Source organism: Zingiber officinale, chromosome 4B (assembly GCF_018446385.1).
Source record: "Zingiber officinale cultivar Zhangliang chromosome 4B, Zo_v1.1, whole genome shotgun sequence".
In the NCBI taxonomy this organism is placed as follows: domain Eukaryota; kingdom Viridiplantae; phylum Streptophyta; class Magnoliopsida; order Zingiberales; family Zingiberaceae; genus Zingiber; species Zingiber officinale.
This window is the reverse complement of record NC_055993.1, coordinates 102,376,032-102,395,326: the sequence shown is the minus strand read 5'-3', so window position 1 is coordinate 102,395,326 and position 19,295 is coordinate 102,376,032. Positions and strand designations below refer to the sequence as shown.

General features: G+C 40.2%; 2 protein-coding genes across 5 annotated transcripts; both read left to right on the top strand.

Moving 5' to 3' along the window:
• Nucleotides 1-1,656: 1,656 nt before the first annotated feature.
• On the top strand, nucleotides 1,657-7,671 carry LOC121975797. Of its 4 annotated transcripts, XR_006110422.1 has the most exons (7): nucleotides 1,657-1,964; nucleotides 2,050-2,181; nucleotides 2,724-3,107; nucleotides 3,980-4,119; nucleotides 4,234-4,595; nucleotides 7,200-7,229; nucleotides 7,568-7,663. XR_006110422.1 is itself a non-coding variant. In XM_042527671.1 (6 exons), exons 1-4 carry the CDS (start codon nucleotides 1,849-1,851, stop codon nucleotides 4,113-4,115), a joined length of 768 nt encoding a protein of 255 aa, XP_042383605.1. In that variant the 5' UTR covers nucleotides 1,657-1,848; the 3' UTR covers nucleotides 4,116-4,119; nucleotides 7,200-7,229; nucleotides 7,568-7,671. The 4 variants fall into 4 exon arrangements, 3 of the variants coding, with proteins under 3 accessions (XP_042383605.1, XP_042383603.1, XP_042383604.1); XM_042527671.1 differs by lacking the exon at nucleotides 4,234-4,595 and having other exon boundaries at nucleotides 7,568-7,671; XM_042527669.1 differs by lacking the exons at nucleotides 7,200-7,229; nucleotides 7,568-7,663 and having other exon boundaries at nucleotides 4,234-4,831.
• LOC121978471 (caffeoylshikimate esterase-like) lies at nucleotides 6,481-9,966 on the top strand. Its single transcript, XM_042530812.1, has 8 exons — nucleotides 6,481-6,615; nucleotides 7,200-7,229; nucleotides 7,568-7,694; nucleotides 7,781-7,927; nucleotides 8,030-8,160; nucleotides 8,237-8,374; nucleotides 8,538-8,636; nucleotides 9,613-9,966. Exons 1-8 carry the CDS (start codon nucleotides 6,481-6,483, stop codon nucleotides 9,829-9,831), a joined length of 1,026 nt encoding a protein of 341 aa, XP_042386746.1. The 3' UTR covers nucleotides 9,832-9,966.
• The last annotated feature ends 9,329 nt before the right edge of the window (nucleotides 9,967-19,295 follow it).

Below are 19,295 nucleotides of genomic sequence, written 5' to 3'. Positions count from 1 at the left end.
CGGAAAATGGTTGGGAAAAGAATAGTCTTAAAATCTTGAAATGCATTGGACTGATCCATCGTCCGATAGCTTTAACTACGAGAGCGAATTTAAATATATTTTGAAAGGTCTATTTTCTGAATGCACGTAAATTATATTTTAGATTTATCCTATGAACTAATTCAAAAAAGACGGTCTATATAATATTAAAATAAAAAAGAACATAATTGATATCATATCATAACTTGAGATAGAGGGACAATTTTATATTTTTGAGACAAAAGGTCAACACTTAGGCCGAACCGACTAAGGTCTAGTTGGGCCAAAAGAAGAAGGAATATGCAAATCTTTGCATTCACATATAGAACGGATCACATTAAATAATGTCAGATCTCAATAATGTATAAGCTAACGTGATCTGTCCGATACAGAAAAAGTGGGACAGAGGATCTCATCTCATCCTAACAGGAGTTAAGAATATTTATAATTTTTCTCATCAACGATGTATTTCACGGCATCAGAAGGGTCACGCCGGAGCAAGACTAGCACTAGGTGTTTACTTAGGATAGGAATATATTTTTAAGACTTGGAGACGATCGAAGATCTAGCTCTCCGGCCACAAACATCCAAATTTCTCCATAACGATAATAATTTGAAGAAACCAAATTAAACCACAAAAGAATCCTTCCAAATAATGATCACTCAGCATCGATAACAGTTATATAATGGCAAATCCAATGACCAGCAATTAATACAAGTTTATTCCCAATTGAATCAATGAAGAAGAGACGTTCCTCGCCGCCGCCCGGATCCAGCTCGCTTCAGTTAACGCTTCCTTCGGGGGATGATGCAGGATTGCACGCACAAGTCGTGGCAGGAAGTGACGGTGTTGTCCGTTTCTTTGGGGCAGCGGGCGAAGCAGTTGCGTAAGCAGTGGGCGCCTTCGACAGCCGGCGCCGACGAGGCCACGAGCATGGCGACGAGGAGGAAGGCAACCACAACCATCTTAGTCTCCGCCATTACTAATTAGCGATATATTAATTAATTAATTAATTAATTAATGACGAGGGAAAATGGATATATTAAGCGAGGATTATGATTAATTAATCCCTCTGATCGATGGTTAAATAGTTGGCTTCGACGAATGAAGGGGTGGGGGAGGGGGGTTTTATAAGGTGTGGTGGGAGGGTGAAGAGGTGGTCGAGAGAGATCTTCGGATCAGATTAGTTTAAGATTGACCGAGTCGAATGATCCTAAGTTTTCATAATCAAGTACAACCGTTGATGAGAGACCGATTGGTGCGGCGTAGAATTTGGCTAGGAAAATTCAAATAAAATCAAACTATAAACTTAAATTCAAATTTAGTATAGCGTATATGAACCTTAATTCGAGGATATGTATACTAAAATTATATAAAAATAAATAAATAATTGTTTAAAAAATAAATAATGAAATTTGAAAAATATTTTTTCAATATTTATTTTGTAAAAAATAGTGAATAAAATGTGTCTAATACTAAAATGATATTTAAGATAAATAAAAAATATTTAAAAGGCAAAAAAAAAAAAAAATCAGAGTGTGAAAACCAATATTTACTTTAATTATCGTTTTTAAAAATTATTCGATTTGATTTGCTTTGGTTAATATTTATTTGATTTTCCTTGACCCGTCCAAAATCCCAACAGAAACTCTCGAGTCCTCATCTCCGCCGCCTTCCCCGAACCGGCGCGGCTCTTATCGACGGCGTTCCACCTCCCCACCGCCTTCGCTCGCGTCTGGTCGGTGCTGCCCTCCATCCGTAGCTTAGCGAGTTCCTGGAGCCGGTCGCCACCACCGCTCGCGAGCGCCGCCTAATTTATCTGAAGAATAATGGAAGGCGGAGGAGGATGGGGAGCAAAGGACGAAGATGAAGATGAAGAGCACCATCGAAACCCTTTCCTTTCTAATAGCGTCAACAAACCTTCAGCTTCTAAGCATCAATTCCGGTAAAGTTCCTTGTACCCTTGCAAAACGTTTGTTGATGCAATTAAGAACTACAGCCAACTTGTGCTGCATTCGTTTTAATTGAAGGAGTGAAGTATCGAAGGCTCTTTGGGTTGAAGAGATGGGTATGGGGGAGATAGTGGAAAAGAAGGGAAGCTTGTGGTCCACCACTGGTGTAGCAAAAACTAACAAGCTCTATTGCCACATTGAAGAAATATTGTGAGTCTCTTTTTTCGGTTGGGTTATTTTTCATGGATGAGATTTTTTTATCGTCTATAACTTGTTGGTAATCAACCTTTTTGTTTGGTTTATTTAGACTGTCAAGCAAAGTTTCCTGATTAGATAAAAAGACAATAAAGTTACATTTTGGTGGGTATGAAATCTCTACATTCACCTTCAGTAGCCTTTTTTCAAAGTTGTTGGACTAATCTCAAAAAGGAGCTTATATTGTTCTAGAAAATTTACCATTTATTATATCTGCATTTCATTTTCCTTTATATGTTGCTATCTGTTCTGGCTTGGCAAACTTTAGATGGAAGAAGCTAGATATCATTCTATGGCATTTATTGCCCCCATGGCAGTCTCACTACTCTGATCTTCATCTGAATTGCATGATTATTATTTTTTCTGAGTCATTAGATTCTCAAAGTTTAGCAATAAAGACATCCATTTTTTCATACTGAAAGCAATTTGTTCTTCAAGTAAATTAATTATTTTTTTTCTACCTTTATCTATCTCTCAGAGCTATTTGTTTTTTATAGGTTTTTGGCTGAAAAAGAGGCATTAATTCTCACAAGTCCTAATGATAAGAAACTCAGTGTTGGAGATATTTATGAGAAGGTCATAGGAGCTAAATTTGGGTGTTCATGGGAGTCTTTTCAGGCATATAAGCATCTGAAATCCCTTGGCTACATAATTCAGCGATGTGACACCTCTTGGACATCTAAGAATGATCAAATCTTCTGTAGCTCCAATTCTTCAACATGTAAAAATAAGGGGACTTATGATGGCCTAGATTCAATTTCTGACTTGTTAGAAGGAATGCGAATCAACAACCTGAAGCCATTGTATAATGTTTACTTGCCTAACAGCAAGTTCAGAAAATCTTCCCCTGGTGATCCAGATTTCCTGCTGTGTGTATTAAGGTACCTAATATAACATGTATCTATTTGAAGTATTTATTCGATAAGTTATCTGATACTTTCAAATTTCCATTCTATATTTGATTAATTTCTATTGAGAAATCATGGTATTACCAATTGTAGAGTTAGCTATCTTCATTCAAATATATAGTAATTGCTAGATACTAAAATCTTGAAGCAGTGTTTAATTATTTCCTGAAAACAATTTTATATTGGCTATCTATGCATGAGCAAATATGCATATAGATCAATAAACTTATTCTTTTACTAATCCAAGATAATATACGTCTTGTCCATCCAACTCGACTACTTGCTGCTTTACATTAATCCCTTTTGCCATTTGAAGTTTGAACATGCATTCATGAATTGCATCATTGTGTCTTGACAAGTGGTTTCTTAGCTTTTCAAATTTGACTTCTCATTTAGCATTTGAACCTTGTTCCAAATACTAGTTAACTAATTGCTATTTTTATTAAGTCGTGCAAACTTTGTTGTCTTTACTCATATTTGACTTAAAGTTCACCTTTTGTGACCTCTGCTGTTTGTTTTGCCCACTGAGCAATGAATCATGGTCAAAGGCCTAATCATACAAGTCAAATATATTTAAACACTTGGAAAGATAATGTGTCTACGATATTAGGTGGTACATACTAAATGCCTATTTTGCTGTATTGTCATAGATATTTAGGATACTTCTTGTTTGGAATCCTCTAAGAAAGAAGCGGTCATTTGGTTTGCTATTTTTTGTTCATTTTACTAGTTTTTCATACAGAAATTTGCAACTTCTAGTTATATACTGCATGCAGTATATTAAGTCTCCTTCAACATTATCCTCAAATGATTCATGATTTTCTTTTACGTTTTCTATTTTCAAGAGATAATCCACCTTCAATATCAGAATTAGAAAACCTGGAGGAGTGTGATGGTTTGCGGTTGAAGTATTGCTATGTCAACAATGGACGGGCAAGCTTCTTTTCAATGGAGAAAGGATCAATTCCAACCTTGCCATGATGAGGTAGGTTCTGTTCATAGTTCCTATATTTATGTGTACAATAATAGTTTCAGTGGATGTAGCCTGTAGGGTTAGCCATACATTACAATTTCACCATATGCACTACGCTCATCATAGGACTAAATTCCATGCCTGGTGGGAATTTTAAGTCACACAGAAGAACAATCAGTGCCCCCGAGCTTTGGGAAATCTTATTCCACAAGGATGTGATAATACTCTGGGCTTGCTTTCGTTCTGCTACCCCACTTTCAACATCACTACATATGACTTCTTCGAAAAGAAATATTCAAATGATGAAGGGGAGCTTTGGCACAACTATAAAGTTGTTATCATGTGATTTTGAGGTTACAAGTTTAAGTCACGGAAACAAACTCTTGCAATGCAAGATAAGACCATTTTTCTGGAATCCATTTTAACTGAACTCGAGCACCCGACTGCCCTTTTAGATATCTTACAAATGAAGAATGCAAGCTTACGAGGTCAGTTACCTCAGAGGACTTTGCTTTTAACATATTCTACCAAGTAAATTATTTGTTCCAACTGATAGAAGTTATCTTGAAAGCATTCATCTATTTTTGCACTAGTAAACAAATTATTTGGTAAAACTGTTTGAATTATATGACTGAAAATTTGTTATTGTACATTTTGCATATTCTATTATTATGTTTTGAGTGTAAGAGAATTTGATGATGAAAGAAGAATAGTTTGTTGCTAAGCAGAGAGATTAAAGAAAGTTGAATTTAACATTTCTAATGGGGTTGGCCGCGACTTTTGAGGTTGGCCATTAACGGAGTGCTATGATCCTGCCCTCACTTCAATGTCATTTAGAACTACTCGATCGAGTAGTTCTAAGCAGAAGAATAGTTTGTTGCTAAGCAGAGAGATTGAAGAAAGTTGAATTTAACATTTCTAATGGGGTAGGCCTCGACTTTTGAGGTTGGCCATTAATGGAGTGCTATGATCCGCCCCTCACTTAAGTGTCATTTAGAACTACTCGATGGAGAGGGCAAGTCCGCGAGCGTGAATATTGTCCTTGTTTAGGTACCGTAGTAGAAGATGATAGTTTTTATTTTGGGATTTTTTTAAGGATTGTTTTCTACGATTTAAGGGAGGGAGGTAGATTATAAGAGATTTTGTTTACAGTGGCCTTTTATTTGGGATCAAGTGACTCATGATTTATTTTACCCACGCACATCAAGAGAGCAACATAGTCCCTCAGTCAATATTATGTAAGATAAGTACATAATTTTTGGACTCAAATCACGTTAACCATCAATGCAGTGACGGTGCAAAATTTAAGCTTGTCTGCCTCTCAAATGAAAATTCAAACAGATCATATGAACATGGCCAACCAGTGGGTGCCAAAATTTCATTAAAAAATTACAACATATTGTTAGTAAGTTGCACGTGGGGTCTAATAATTAATATTTAAAAGTAATTAGGTGTTAATCTAAAAGAGATATCTTTGTTTTTTTTACTAGGATATCTAGTTCTCGTGATCTAATTATTTTTGAATATGGCTGGTTCTACTTCGCAGATCACACTAGGTAAATTTGTATAGTATAGATAAATTTTAACGGATGATCGAACGGTATGAGTAGTTCAAGTATTGTAGGTGTTTGATATCTCCTGGAAAAGAATTGAACTATAATTGTATGGGCACACTGCCTTACCTATCATCGGATAGTATGGGGATCTTCAAATCGACTAATGATGATCGGTTTATATTTATAAAATTTTTTATCGATATCAGAATAAATTAAAAAATATTTATGAGAATTTATTCAAATAATAGTATTCTTAGATTTGCTATCCTATTAGAGAAAAATTATTGTAATATATTACAGTTGATATTTAAATCTTAAACGTCTAATTCACTATTTAGAGGTCTAATTGTGGCAATTAAGAGATATCATTGATATATATATGCTAGTTAATTTATAATTAAATGTGATCACTACTTAACGCGGTATTTATTAATATGCTTGTTTTTTGGTAGATATTAAGGTTATTGCCACGTCATTTTTCCTCCCTAAAATTATGTCGCTTGAAGTCGTGGTTATTGTCTGGAATTGACACTCGTACACAAGGCCGGCCCCACCTACTCCTTTGTGTGGCTCGCGGGTACATTACTGCGTCGTCGTGTAAAGGGCCTTGAATTGGAGAAATCGCTTTCCTTCCTCTTTGATTTCTTTCCGTGGAGAAGACTCTTCGCCACCTTTCTTTTCCCATCCTCCGCTCCGCCTCATCTCTTTCTTCGCCTATTGCATTCGCAGGGCGATTTCTCAATTTCTTCTTCGTTTCGGATCGGTAATTGAGAGAGAGAAGAGAGAAAGGGGGGGGGGGGGGGGGGGGGGGGAAGGGATGAGGTGGGAAGGCGTGGACGATGAGCTCGCGAGGATGGTGTCGGAGGCGAAGCCGAACGACGCGCGCGACCGCCGGAGGATCCGAGAAGCCTTCAAGGGCGTCCAGCTCGGGATCGACCATTGCCTCCTCAAGGTACTTTTCGCATCGGGAACTTGTTAGCTGATAGTGGAGATCTTCTTTTGCCTCCTCGCCTGTTTGGTGATGATATACGACAATCTATCGGTCTTAGGGTTTGTTTATTGTTGAAAGTTGAAACATGTGGGTTTTGAGTTTTGAAAAGACAGAAATGCAATTGTAACGTGATTTAATTGTGACGCGTTGTCTCTCTGATTTGTTCGAGCGAGAAAGCACTGGGCTTTCAATAGATTTTACGGCACTTAACCACAGATTCTGCTTTATTTTGAACTCTTCCTCTGGAGATGGGGCCTCTGGATGCTTCCAAGAGGAATGAGTTTTTCGATAGTAATTCATTTTTTATTCTTTTAATTCGACACGTATTCATATGAATCAAAACGTATGCTTTTTAATTAATGTGTTTGAAAATAGATTGTTGCACATACCGTACCTTCCCTGTAGCAATATATTTTGCTGCAATATGGAGAGTAAATCTCCACAAGTAGTCAATTTAGATTGATTTTTCTTCAAATATTTCATGATTCAGTTAAGTTCTTCATGAAGAAAGTTTATTTATAACTTCTTTGTGTCATTACTTGCAGGCACAGTATGATGGATTAAAGACAGAAGAGGTGAGATCATTTTTTTTTTTTTTTGCTTGAAAATAGAATCCTTTGCAGGTTTGCTTCTGCTTCAATTTTCATCTTCTTGTCCTCTTTCCTTTCCTTCTTTCTCTGTATGCTTGGCTTATGCTTGTTACTATGGATTGCTAGATCTTTACATCTTCAGCGTTAAAGAGTAAACTGTAAATTATCCCTCAATATTAGTATTCTACATTCTCGCTCATTGGTAGATTGGATTTCATGTCAATCCTGAACTTTTGGTATCTTTTAGATCTTTCGATATTAATTAGAGATCATGTTCATTCTATCTTATTTTAGGGAATGAATATTCTAGTATTTCTATGCAGTTATATGAGGTGAACTCTAGAGGAGTAGAAATTTTCTCCAAAAGCTGGCTTCCTGAAAATTCTTCTATCAAGGCTCTTGTTTGTTTCTGTCACGGCTATGGAGACACCTGTACCTTTTTCTTAGAAGGTTTGCTTTCTGTCTGTATTTATCTCTGCCATGTTTCTGGCAATGATTTACTTGCCTTCTAATTGTCTGCATGTTGCAATTCTCAGGTGTTGCCAGGAAGCTAGCATCATGTGGCTTTGGAGTTTTTGCTATGGACTACCCTGGATTTGGTCTTTCAGAAGGACTTCATGGCTATATACCAAGCTTCGATAGTCTTGTAAATGATGTCGTGGAGCATTTTTCGAAAATCAAAGGTGGGTCACCTTTACTCTTCAGTTTTTGAAGTGCTCAATTTTTTTGCCACTAGAAATTTGCTACCTTTGAAATTGCAAATTCGTGCTTTGTTTGGATGGCAGAGAAGCCTGAGTACCATGGCCTTCCGAGCTTTCTGTTTGGTGAATCAATGGGCGGAGCTGTGGTTCTTAAGGTGCATTTCAAACAACCAGATTCTTGGAATGGTGCAATTTTAGTAGCACCAATGTGCAAGGTAAAATATTTGACATGAATCTTTTGAACTTTCATCGTTCGGCCTGTGTTCCCTAGAATGAAGTATTTATTATTAGATAGCAGATAATGTTATTCCTCCATGGCCTGTGAAGCAATTCCTCATCGGTATAGCTAAACTTTTACCAGAAAAGAAATTAGTTCCTCAAAAGGATTTAGGAGAAATGGCTTTTAGAGATCCAAAGAAATTACAGCAGGTCAGTCTGAAACTTTGATCAGATTATTCATTCATCTCTTATTGCTTCCCATATGATTCTTGGTATTATTCTATAAAATTCTCGATTCCTTTGTCCAATTTGTCCTTTTCTCATAACCATATAACATATAAGTGATACATAAAACAGTGTCTTTTGATTGCAGACCAAATATAATGCCATTGCTTATAAGGGAAATCCACGCCTGAGAACAGCAGTGGAAATGCTGAGAACAACCCAGGAGATAGAGCAGCGATTGCATGAGGTGTGAGCATGACTAATAATTTTGTTTACAGGTTTTGCTATTACTTTTAATACTCCATCTAGCATTTGTCGAAATATGAATTACAAATGTTATTTATCTAATAAGACGTATCCCTAGATTATTCTTGTAGTGAATTTAGGGCAAATCCATTGAAATGATACCAATTAATGGACATGATATTCCATATGAATTCTAGATTTATTAGAATCTAATTTGCCAAGACAGTGACACTCATTCAAAGTGTTGGATGGTTAGGAAACTTCACATGAAAAAGTTAATGTAGTAAGGTAAATATTAACAGTGCTAAGAGCCTAAGATGGATGCGTGAGGTTTCAAGAAACATAAGAAATAATTGTATACATGGGCAACTAAGAAACAAGAGATGGACTCAGTCATCTTTCTTTAAAGTTCAAAATTTGATATATATTTGATTAATGGACTCAGTCATCATAGAGTAAAACCATGTACTAACAGTAGGAACTAAGAAACAAGAGATGAACTCTAAAAATTTTTAGACAAATCCAAAGGATGCCCCAAATTATGTAAATCATCAAAAAGAAAGCTTCTTTTTTTAAAAATTAAATAAATAAATCAATCAATCAAAGGAACACTTCATCAAAAATTTTATTCCCAGAATATTCCTTATTTGATAGTGTTATAATAGTTATCGGTAATGCTATAATGTGCAAAAGTTACTAAGTAGCTTCTATAATTATTTTCAAGTGATTTTAGAGTTTAGGAATTAAGATTTAACTATAACTATTTTAAAGCCATTTTGAGTAATTTCAAGTGATTTTAATGAATTTTAATAATTTTGACCAAGTTAATATTTTTTTATATATATAATAGTGATTTGTGTGTAGTAATTTTGATGAGTGAATAGTTAATTTTTTATGGTTATCGAATAGCTTTTATATGTTGTAGCACCTACTCATTTGTAACATCTGAATTTAACACCAATCAAGTTTCTCCTCAGGTATCTCTACCATTACTAATCCTTCACGGCGAGGCTGACATCGTGACCGATCCTTCAGTTAGCAAGGCTCTGTATGAGCAAGCTCGCAGCACTGACAAGAAACTGCATCTTTACAAGGATTCATATCATGCGCTTCTAGAGGGCGAGCCTGACGAGATTATTTATCAGGTTCTTGGCGATATCATCTCTTGGCTGAACAATCACGTTGAAAAAATTTAACACCAAAATAATTCATACTAGAGTATAAACAACGTTGGGAGCCGAGAGTAATTCATATCGAAAACTGCCCATTCTTATATGATTCTCCAGCATTTATTAATGTTAATTCTGAATTATTCGATGTGTTACAGTGACCGTGATACCATAATAAGACCATTAGGTTCCTTAAGTTTTTAATTGTAATAAGCTTATGTACAAATTTTCCGAGCTACATTTTATGAGATAAATCATGAACACTAATAATTTGTTTTAAAATAACAAATAATTTCGAGACAATTACAAAGAGAGAAATTTAATGATTTTTTAAGGAAAAAAATAATGATGATGATGGTAACGAATGAGTTTAGCAATTTGTTCATTTGGGCGGGGGCAAAAGCGGTGAATTCTTCTCCCGCCACGTTTCCACCACTAGCGGCGACCGGCCCCTTCTCAAGTCCGCCGCCGTAACAACCCCGTCGTCGTCGCTCATGTAAATCCTCCCCTCCCCGCCGGAAACTCCCACCAACCGCCGTCGGCGGGTGGTCCGCCACTCGGCGGAGGCCGCGGGGGTCTGCTCGCCGGACGCCCTGGCGTCCCACACTCTGACCGAGGAACGATCGGAGCACCTCGCCGCGGTTCAGGTCCACGAGCGAGATCAGGCCGCTTCCGGCGCGGTCGAACCTTAAGCCCAATCCCTCCCACGTCCTCACCACCGCGCCGCCTAACGGCAGATCTAAAAACCCGCCATCCCACCTCCAGTCCACGCCGCTGTTGCCCGACGCCGAATCGTCGAAGAGCGACGACGGCGGATCATCTTCCTCCTCGTCCTCATCTGACGGCGATTCTGAGGACTCGACATCGTCCTCGTCATCATCGCCGGAGAAGGAAAAGTTGGAGTGCAACGAAATGGCCGATGCGGAACGGCGGAACCTGAGAAGCGCGAGCTTGGCGCGGGCGAGCAGGAACCCATAGAAGGCGGCTAACCCAGCGACGAGGAGGGCGACGGAAGTCCAGGCGCCGGCGAGGTCGGAGAGAAGGCGCGCGGCCAGTCCGGGAATCCGCAGCGCCTCCGCCACCACAGGTATCTCCATCAAATCCCTAACCCTAATGCAAAATTATCGGAAGAAAAGAAGAGACGCAGCGTAGCGGGGTGGGTTTACCTTAAATACGCCTGCGGAGTAGCTTAAGGAAGGAGGCACGAAGGTTTCTTGGCGGAAATGGATTGGGATGCTGCGTCAGCACGTGTTCACCTTGGGGTAAGGCCGGCGAGTATCCGCTATCGAATTTCAAACAGCGACTGCGCTTCTCCGTCCAGTTTGTTAGCAACTGACCAATAGTTAGCTGCTCCCTGATTGGAGGTGACAGCGATATCCCGTCCCGGTCAGGGATGCGCGGTCGCGGGAAATGAGGGTCCACGCGCGCGACACGTGTGGGTTTGGTACGCAGCGCCGTCAGAATTAAAGAGCGGAGGAACGAAGACGGGCTACGCGTGGTCAAGATTCAAAAGTAGAATTAAGTATAATTTATATTTTTTAAAGAAAAATCGACATTTACTGAACCGATGATCAGGATTCAAAAGTTCGAAAAATTAAGTAGTGCTTTTTAATACAAATTAAAGGTTTAAATTTATTAAGGTTGATCCTGTCCGAAAGCTAAATCAACGGACGCTGAGAATGTGACGTTCTCTGAGTCATTGATGTGGATCTCCGATTGGTTGTATGATCCTCTGGCGAATCTGCATAGAAGTCGGGCCGGGAAGGGGTTCCCGACGGCGACCCTCTGACGTTCAAGTCAGGCAAAGCTCGACAACAAGAAAGTGACTCCAAGTCTCCCAGAACGCGTACCTCTGGCGAAGGGTGAGGACCTTTATATAGGGCTGTGGAGAAGCGAGTACACACATACCGAGGTGTACACGCAGGGGCGTAGCTATATAAGGCTTAGGGGGTACGGTTGCACCCCCTGAAATTCAAGGAAAATATTAATACAGTGGGCAAATAAATAAAAAAAAATGTATAGTCATAAATTTTGAAACTTTCTCATCTTTTTAGCAAAAAATTTCAATTAAAACCCTTTCAACCTAACTCATTTCCCTCTTTTCCCAAGTCAAATTTTCCTTTATTTGATTTCCTTCTACCTTCTCTAGTCCCGAACTTTTATTTTCCTCTTTTAATTTTTTTTTCTTCCTATAATTTCTTTCATATTCTTTTTTCTAACTCTAATTTTACCCACAAAATCTTTCACGACATGTCGCTGTCGTTATAGCCCAAGTCACTATTGTCGTACACTGATTGCTACCATCGTCATTGTCATTTGTTGCATGGTTGTTGTCTTCATTTAGCTAACGTTGTCGCTTCGTGGAGACTGTTAACAGTATGCTACCTTATGTCTTCGGCCGAGCGTGACTTCCGCTCGGCCCTTCGTTCCTGTTCAATCGAGCGCCGGAACCCCGACTCCCATTGGGGCGCCTTTTGGCCGTCAGTTAAACACCGGTCGGCCATCCGGTCGGTCAGCCACCCTTCTCCGGTCGGCCGATCGGTCCGACCTTCTCTCGAGCGTCCGGTCGGTCCATCCTTTTCCGATGGACCACCTGGCCCTTTGACTTCCACGTGGCGTTGACTCCTCAAAGTGGGGGTCCCCTGTCCTTACCGCCGGATCAAAGGTAATTTAACTCGGGCCCAAATTTAGAGAAAGTGTGATGAGATAAAATATGGAAAGAGAGTATGGTAAAATAGATTGAAGAGAGAGAAAAAATGATGAAAAAAATGAGAAGAGAATGAAGAGAGAGAAAATAATGAGAGTGTGTGTGATGAGAGAGAATATAGAGAGAAAATAGTAAAGAATGTGTGATGAGAGAGAATGAGGAGAGAGAAAGTATGTTGAGAGAGAAAATGTGATAATAGAATGAGGAGAGAAAAAGTATGATGATTGAAAAGAGAGAGAGTGAAATGAAAAAAATGAATAAATATACTAAGGGTATTTTCGTCCAAAACTTAATTTTTATTCTCATTTCATCAAAACCTAAAGGAGGGGGTGAGTTTCATCCATACCTAAATTTTTGGGTTTCATTCTAAAATCTTGATTTCATTCCCATCAACCAAACACAAGGTTTGGGAATGAATCCATTTCCTCATTCCCAAACCTCTAAACCAAACGCCACCTTACTTTCTCTTTCTTTCCTCTTGCCCAGCTTCTCTCTTTCCTTTGTTTTGTTTATATCGGATAGTTGGCGTTTAAAGTTTAATATTTTAATATATATATTTTTTAAGAAAAATAATAAATATTGAAAAATATGATTGGACTTTTTATTGTCCTAGAAATTCATAGGACTTAAAATGTTAGAATCCTTACCATCTCAAAAATCTATAAGATCTAAAATCTAAAATGATTATAATATGAGGTCTCTAAGTCAACCAGTAGATTTTGACCGAAACCTACTGATTGACCTAGATATATTCAATTAAATTCATTTTAGATCATGTGGATTTCTGAGATGGCAAGAAGTTCAACGGTGCTTCCATTACTTATTTCGATTTATCCGGGGATGTTAAAATTTAATAAGAAAAAATAGATAAGAAATCCTACGTTGGGCCTAATGTAGTATTTCTTAACGATTATTTCTTATTACATTTTAATACCTCCACATAAATTGAAATAAGAAATGGAAGTATTGTTGGACTCCTTGTAACCTCGGAAATTCACAGAACCTGAAATGATTGCAATTTGAGTTCTCTAGGTCGATCGATGGATTTTGATCAAACCCCACTAATTGACCTAAACATATCTGATTGGATTCATTTCAGGTCCTATGAATTTCTTAGATTGCAAGGAGTCCAACGGTGTATTCCATTGGTTATTTCGACTTCTCCAAAGATGTTAAAATGTAATAAAAAAATTTGACAAGAAACCCTACATTGGGCATAATATGAAGAATCGATAAGAAATTCCACATCGGCCTAATATGATTCATATCAAACTCGCGTTGGGCTGATATAGAATCATTACATACCCACGTTTAGGGTTTAGCTGATTCATTTGATAAACATTTTAACACATCTAGATAAGACGAAATAAGTCATGGAGTGCACCGTTGAACTCCTTACCGCCTCAAAAATCGACAAAACCTGGAATGGTTACAATTTGTGATCTCTAGGTTAATTAGTGGATTTTGACCAAAAACCAGTGATTGACTTATAGTGGTCTGATTGGAACAATTTCAGGTCCTATGGATTTTTTAAGTTACAAGGAGTCCAACATATCAAGTCCAACGTGCGTTTTCTTACTGATTTTTCTTTATTACATTTTAACACCTTTAGAGAAATTGAAATAAGCAATGGAGTGCACTGTTGGACTCCTTGCAATCTTGGAAATTCACAGAACCTAAAATGATTGTAATTTGTGATATCTAGGTAGATTAGTGAGTTTTGATCGAAACTCACTAATTGATCTAAACATGTTCGATTGGACACATTTTAGGTCTTGTGGATTTTTAAGGTTGCAAAGAGTTCAACGGTGCCCCTTATTGTTTATTTCGGTTTCTCCAGAGATGTTAAAATGTAATAAAGAAAAATCAATAAGAAACCTCACATTGGACTTGATATGATTTGAAACTCACTGATTGATCTAAATAGGTCCAATTAGATCCATTTCAGGTCATGTGGATTTATGAGGTTGTAAAAAATCCAATTGTACCCTCTATTGTTTATCTCGGCTTCTCCGGAGGTATTAAAATGTAATACGGAAGAATCTGTTGGTGCAACCTTAGGTCAAGGTTGACCTGGTTGACCTGACTCGAGTTGACCTGACTCGAGTTGTGTTTTGATGTTTGACGATGTTTGACGAGAAAAGAGTTGTATTCTTGATGTTTGACAAGAATAGGTGTTTGGGAGATTGTAGGTGCAACCTTATGTCAAGGTTGACTTGGTTGACCTGATTCGGGAAAAGTCCAAGCAGGTAGCTTGGCACGCGGAAAGTCCAAGTATGGAGACGGGAAAAGTCAAACAGGAGTTTGGCACGGGAAAAGTCCCGTGAGTGAAGCTAGTGAGAAGTCCGGTGAGTGAAGCCGGTAGTCGGAGAAGTCCTGGTGAGCGAGGCAGATGGAAATCTGGTGAGTGAAGCGGTGAAAACCCTAGTGAGTGAAGTTAGGTGAAAGTCACGGTGAGTTAAGCCGAGGAAAATCCAGATGGATCGAGGGTGATCGGACATCCGGTGTTGGGAAGTCAAGTAGATCAAGGGGTGATCGATACTTGGCACGAGGAAAGCCCAAATGGGTCAAAGGGATTGACCGGACACTTGGTGGGGAGTCTTAGTAGGTCAAGGTGAGCGGATGCTAAGCATGATGTACCAATAGGTCGAGGTTGACGGATATTGGTTTGGAAGGTTTGAGACTTGGTTTGGGCAAAAACCAAGCTCGGATCGATCTGAGACCGATCCGATGATCGTTGTGTATCGATCGGTGCGTGACCGTCGGATATGGCGATCATGGTTACGTGGGCTTCCGATCGGTGGGGACCGATCGACATGGAGCTGATCGGTCCGGGGCGATCGGGACGCTACCACTGAGGTGGGATCGGTCAGGGACCGATCCAGGGAGTTTTGATCGGCCTGAGGACCGATCAGTGCGTGGACCAGGGCCTGATCGGTCCCCACGACCGTCGAAAGCGACGATCGGTGAAGCGATCGGTGCGGATCTAGCCGTGTGGTGACAGCGGCTGGGTTCGTCCTTCGTTGCGGGTTCTTCGCGGTATAAATCTAGGTGAAGGCTGCTGCTCTTCTTTTCTTAGAACTTACGGTGCTCTAGAGATTATGTTCTTACCTGCGATCAGAGCTTTGTTGAGCTCCTCGCTGCTGAAGCTTCGCGTGAGCTTCTCGACTGGATTCTCATCTGCTGCTGCTGGTGTGAGGTTGCTGCTTCTTCACTCCAGTCAACAAGAAAGGCAAGCAAGTGTTTCATATTGTCTTTTACTTTCTTGTATCTGTTGTACTCCTTTCTTGTTGTTACAAGTATTGTGGCGAGGTTTCTCCACCCACAAGGAGTAGTTATTAGCCGGTTCTCCGGGGACTCATCCACCGACGGATTGGTAGGCTTCGTCCACCTTACGGACACGCCGAGGAGTAGGAGTATCATCTCCGAACCTCGTTACATCGACGCGTTGAGGTTTGATCTTCTTGTTTTCGTTTCTGTGTTTATTTTGCGCTGGGCTAACACGTTTTGTAGAAAGAAACGACGATTTGGGGTCGGCTATTCACACCCCCCTCTCTAGCCTCCGTACGAAGGATCCTAACAAGTGGTATCAGAGCGAGGTTGCTCTTCGTCGGATTAACACCCGGGGGAGCACAAGCTAGAGAATGGATCGACTCGGAGAAGACATCACGTTTCCACCATTCTACGAGTGCTGCGACTTCGTGTATTGGAAGGTAAGAATGAGGTATTTTCTTATGACTAACCTTGAAAATTGGAGTTGTGTTCAATTAGGTTTCAAGTCTCCGATGGACAAGAAAGGAGAAACCCTAGAGAAGAAGGAGTGGACCAAGGAGCAAATCCACCAATCAACCATCAATGATGAGGTAACGAAAATCATTGAATTTTCTTTACCTAATGACATTTTGTGTAGAATAGGTGGTTACAACAACGCCAAGGAGTTGTGGAATAACTTGGCCAAGTTTCATGAGGAGAGCTCCACTTCAAGCCATGAAGAGGAGTCAAGTGAGCCAAGTAGCTCACATCATGGAGGGAGCGAATTAGAAGTTGAGAGTCACTCAACGTCTAAGGAAGAAGAGGAGGAGGTCTCTTCTTCAAGATCGGAGCAAGAAGAAGCATCTACCTCCGGAAGGGATGAGGAAGAGAGCCTTCATCCATCCTCAACCCTAGGTAACTCAAGCATCGTAATTTCAAATAAGTTACATATAATATGCTTTGAGTGTAGGGAATTTGGGCACTACAAGAGTAAGTGTCCAAGGAGGGTTAGGAAGACTCCACCGGCACCAAAGGTCAAGGGAGCCTGAGTCCCGACACGCAAGGGGCACGTGGTATGCTTCCAATGCAAGCGAAGGGGACATTATCGGAGTCAATGTCCAAGGGGGAGGCAACCTCACAAGGACAAGGGATGCACATCGATAGGGGGAGCTAAGGCAAACCCTAAGGTACCTTTTAAGGCACACTATTGCAATTCAAATAAGAAACATGCTAGTAGTTTTATTGCTATTGCAAATAATGATGAGCATGTTAACAATAGAAAACCATATGTGTGCTTAGGTGCTAAACATGTTAGCTTAGATAAGGATAATACTAGAAATGTCAACCCTAGGATTAACTCATCTAAGGCTAAGGAGAACCTAGATAGAAATCCCAAATCATCTAGACATATGCCTAGGAATACCTCAAAGAAAAATGAAAAATTAAAAATTGAGGTATTAGAGAAGGAGAATCAAGTCTTGAGGTCAAGACTTGATACTTTGGAAAAGGCTCTTAAGAACTTGGAGAAGTCATCTCTAGCGTTTAAGGGTCAAAAACCAATGTCCAAGGACAAGAAAGGTTTGGGTCACAAACCTAAGTCCCAAGTGGTCAAGCCCACTTATCACAATGTTCCATTCGATTATGGAACAAAATCTAGGGCTAGGAAGACCATCACCAAGGTCACAAGGGGAGTCACCCCTAGAGTTGATCTTGATGAGTCCCAAATTATCAAGGCTTTAAAGCCTAAGAGGGTCATTAGGATGATTGCTAGGGAAGTCATCCCTAGTGAATATTTAGTGAACCCAATGAACTCCAATAGGTATTGGGTTCCTAGGAGCGTGATTTAATCACACTAGATGAGTTAGGGTGTGTCAACCTTACTTGAATAGGTAGTTAACCTAATCATGGCAAAAGGTGGCACTTTAGGATTTTTCAAGGTATAATCAAGCCTTGAAAATGAAATTAAGAATTATTCCTAAGGTGATTAGGATGTGCCAATCTCATTTGAGGAGTTTTCTAGGATCAATCTAATTGGCACATGGTGATCTAAAAATCTTTAGTATATGATTTTAGGTCTATTACACTTAGGAATATAGAACCTATGGCAAAATGATCAAAATTATCAAAAATGGCAACTAAGGCTAGAATTAGGTATTTTCTATACCTTTATGTGCTATTTGCCATATATTGTTTGCCATATGCCATGTCATAATTGTTGGTGCAATCTTAGGTCAAGGTTGACCTGGTTGACCAGACTCGAGTTGACTTGACTCGAGTTGTGTTTTGATGTTTGACGAGTTATGTTTGACGATGTTTGACGAGAAGAGAAGTTCTATTCTTGATATGGGACAAGAATATATGTTTGGGAGATTATTGGTGCAACCGTAGGTCAAGATTGGCCTGGTTGACCTGATTCGGGAAAGAGTCCAAGTATGGAGACTTGGCAACGGAAAAGTCCAAGTGTGGAGACTTGGCACTGGAAAAGTCCAAGCAGGGAGCTTGGCACGCGAAAAGTCCAAGTGTGGAGACTTGACACTGGAAAAGTCCAAGCAGGGAGCTTGGCACGCGAAAAGTCCAAGTGTGGAGACTTGGCACGGGAAAAGTCCAAGTATGGAGACTTGGCACTGGAAAAGTCCAAGTATGGAGACTTGGCACGGAGAAGTCCAAGCAGGGAGCTTGGCACGAGGAAAGTCCTAACTGGATGTTAGGCGGTTGGAAAGTCCAGTGAGTGAAGCTAGATGAGTGGGAATGTTAAAGATATTGGTGGAAAGTCCCAGTGAGTGAAGCGGAGTAGTAACTGGGATGTTAGGCGGTTGGAAAGTCCCGTGAGTGAAGCAGGCGGTGGAAAATCCTAACTGGATGTTAGGCGGTTGGAAAGTCTGGTGAGTGAAGCAGCGGTGAGAAAGTCCTAGCGGGATGTTAGGCGGTGTAAATCGGTGAGTGAAGCCGGTGGGAAGTCCCGTGAGTGAAGCGGGCGAGGAAAATCCAGATAGATCAAGGATGATCGGATATCAGTGTTGAGGAAAGTCAAGTAGGTCGAAGGATTGGCCGGACACTGGCGAGAATTCTAGCAGTCGAGGAATGACGGATGCTAGGGATGAAGTACCAATAGGTCGAGGTTGACGGATATTGGTTTGGAAGGTTTGGGACTTGGTTTGGGCAAAAAAGCTCGGATCGATCTGACCGATCCGGTGATACGTTGTGTATCGATCGGTGCAGTGACCGTCGGATAACAAGTTGTGGGCTTCTTGACGGCGGGGACCGATCGGCATGGGCTGATCGGTCCGGGACCGATCGGAGGCCTGGATCGGTCCACCGATCGATTCAGAGAGGTTCAACTCGCAGAACCTCGATCGATGCGGGACCGTCGGCCTGATCGGTCCCATGACCGTCGAGGCAAGCCGTCGGTGGCTTGATCGGTCAGTTCTAGCCGTTGCGTAGCAGGCTAGTTCTTGTGTCTTTTCGCGGTATAAAGGGGTCGCTGCTGCGATGACTACTTCTTCTTTCTTCCTGTTGCGTGTTGTTGTGCTTG

Bases quoted from the DNA above. Each gene is read 5' to 3' on its own strand.
- LOC121975797 (XM_042527671.1), top strand. From the start codon at position 1,849: ATGGAAGGCGGAGGAGGATGGGGAGCAAAGGACGAAGATGAAGATGAA. The intron at 2,182-2,723 runs GTGAGTCTCTTT...TGTTTTTTATAG, and splicing joins TGCCACATTGAAGAAATATT to GTTTTTGGCTGAAAAAGAGG. The intron at 3,108-3,979 runs GTACCTAATATA...TCTATTTTCAAG, and splicing joins TTCCTGCTGTGTGTATTAAG to AGATAATCCACCTTCAATAT.
- LOC121978471 (XM_042530812.1), top strand. From the start codon at position 6,481: ATGAGGTGGGAAGGCGTGGACGATGAGCTCGCGAGGATGGTGTCGGAG. The intron at 7,230-7,567 runs GTGAGATCATTT...ATTTCTATGCAG, and splicing joins ATGGATTAAAGACAGAAGAG to TTATATGAGGTGAACTCTAG. The intron at 7,928-8,029 runs GTGGGTCACCTT...TTTGGATGGCAG, and splicing joins GCATTTTTCGAAAATCAAAG to AGAAGCCTGAGTACCATGGC.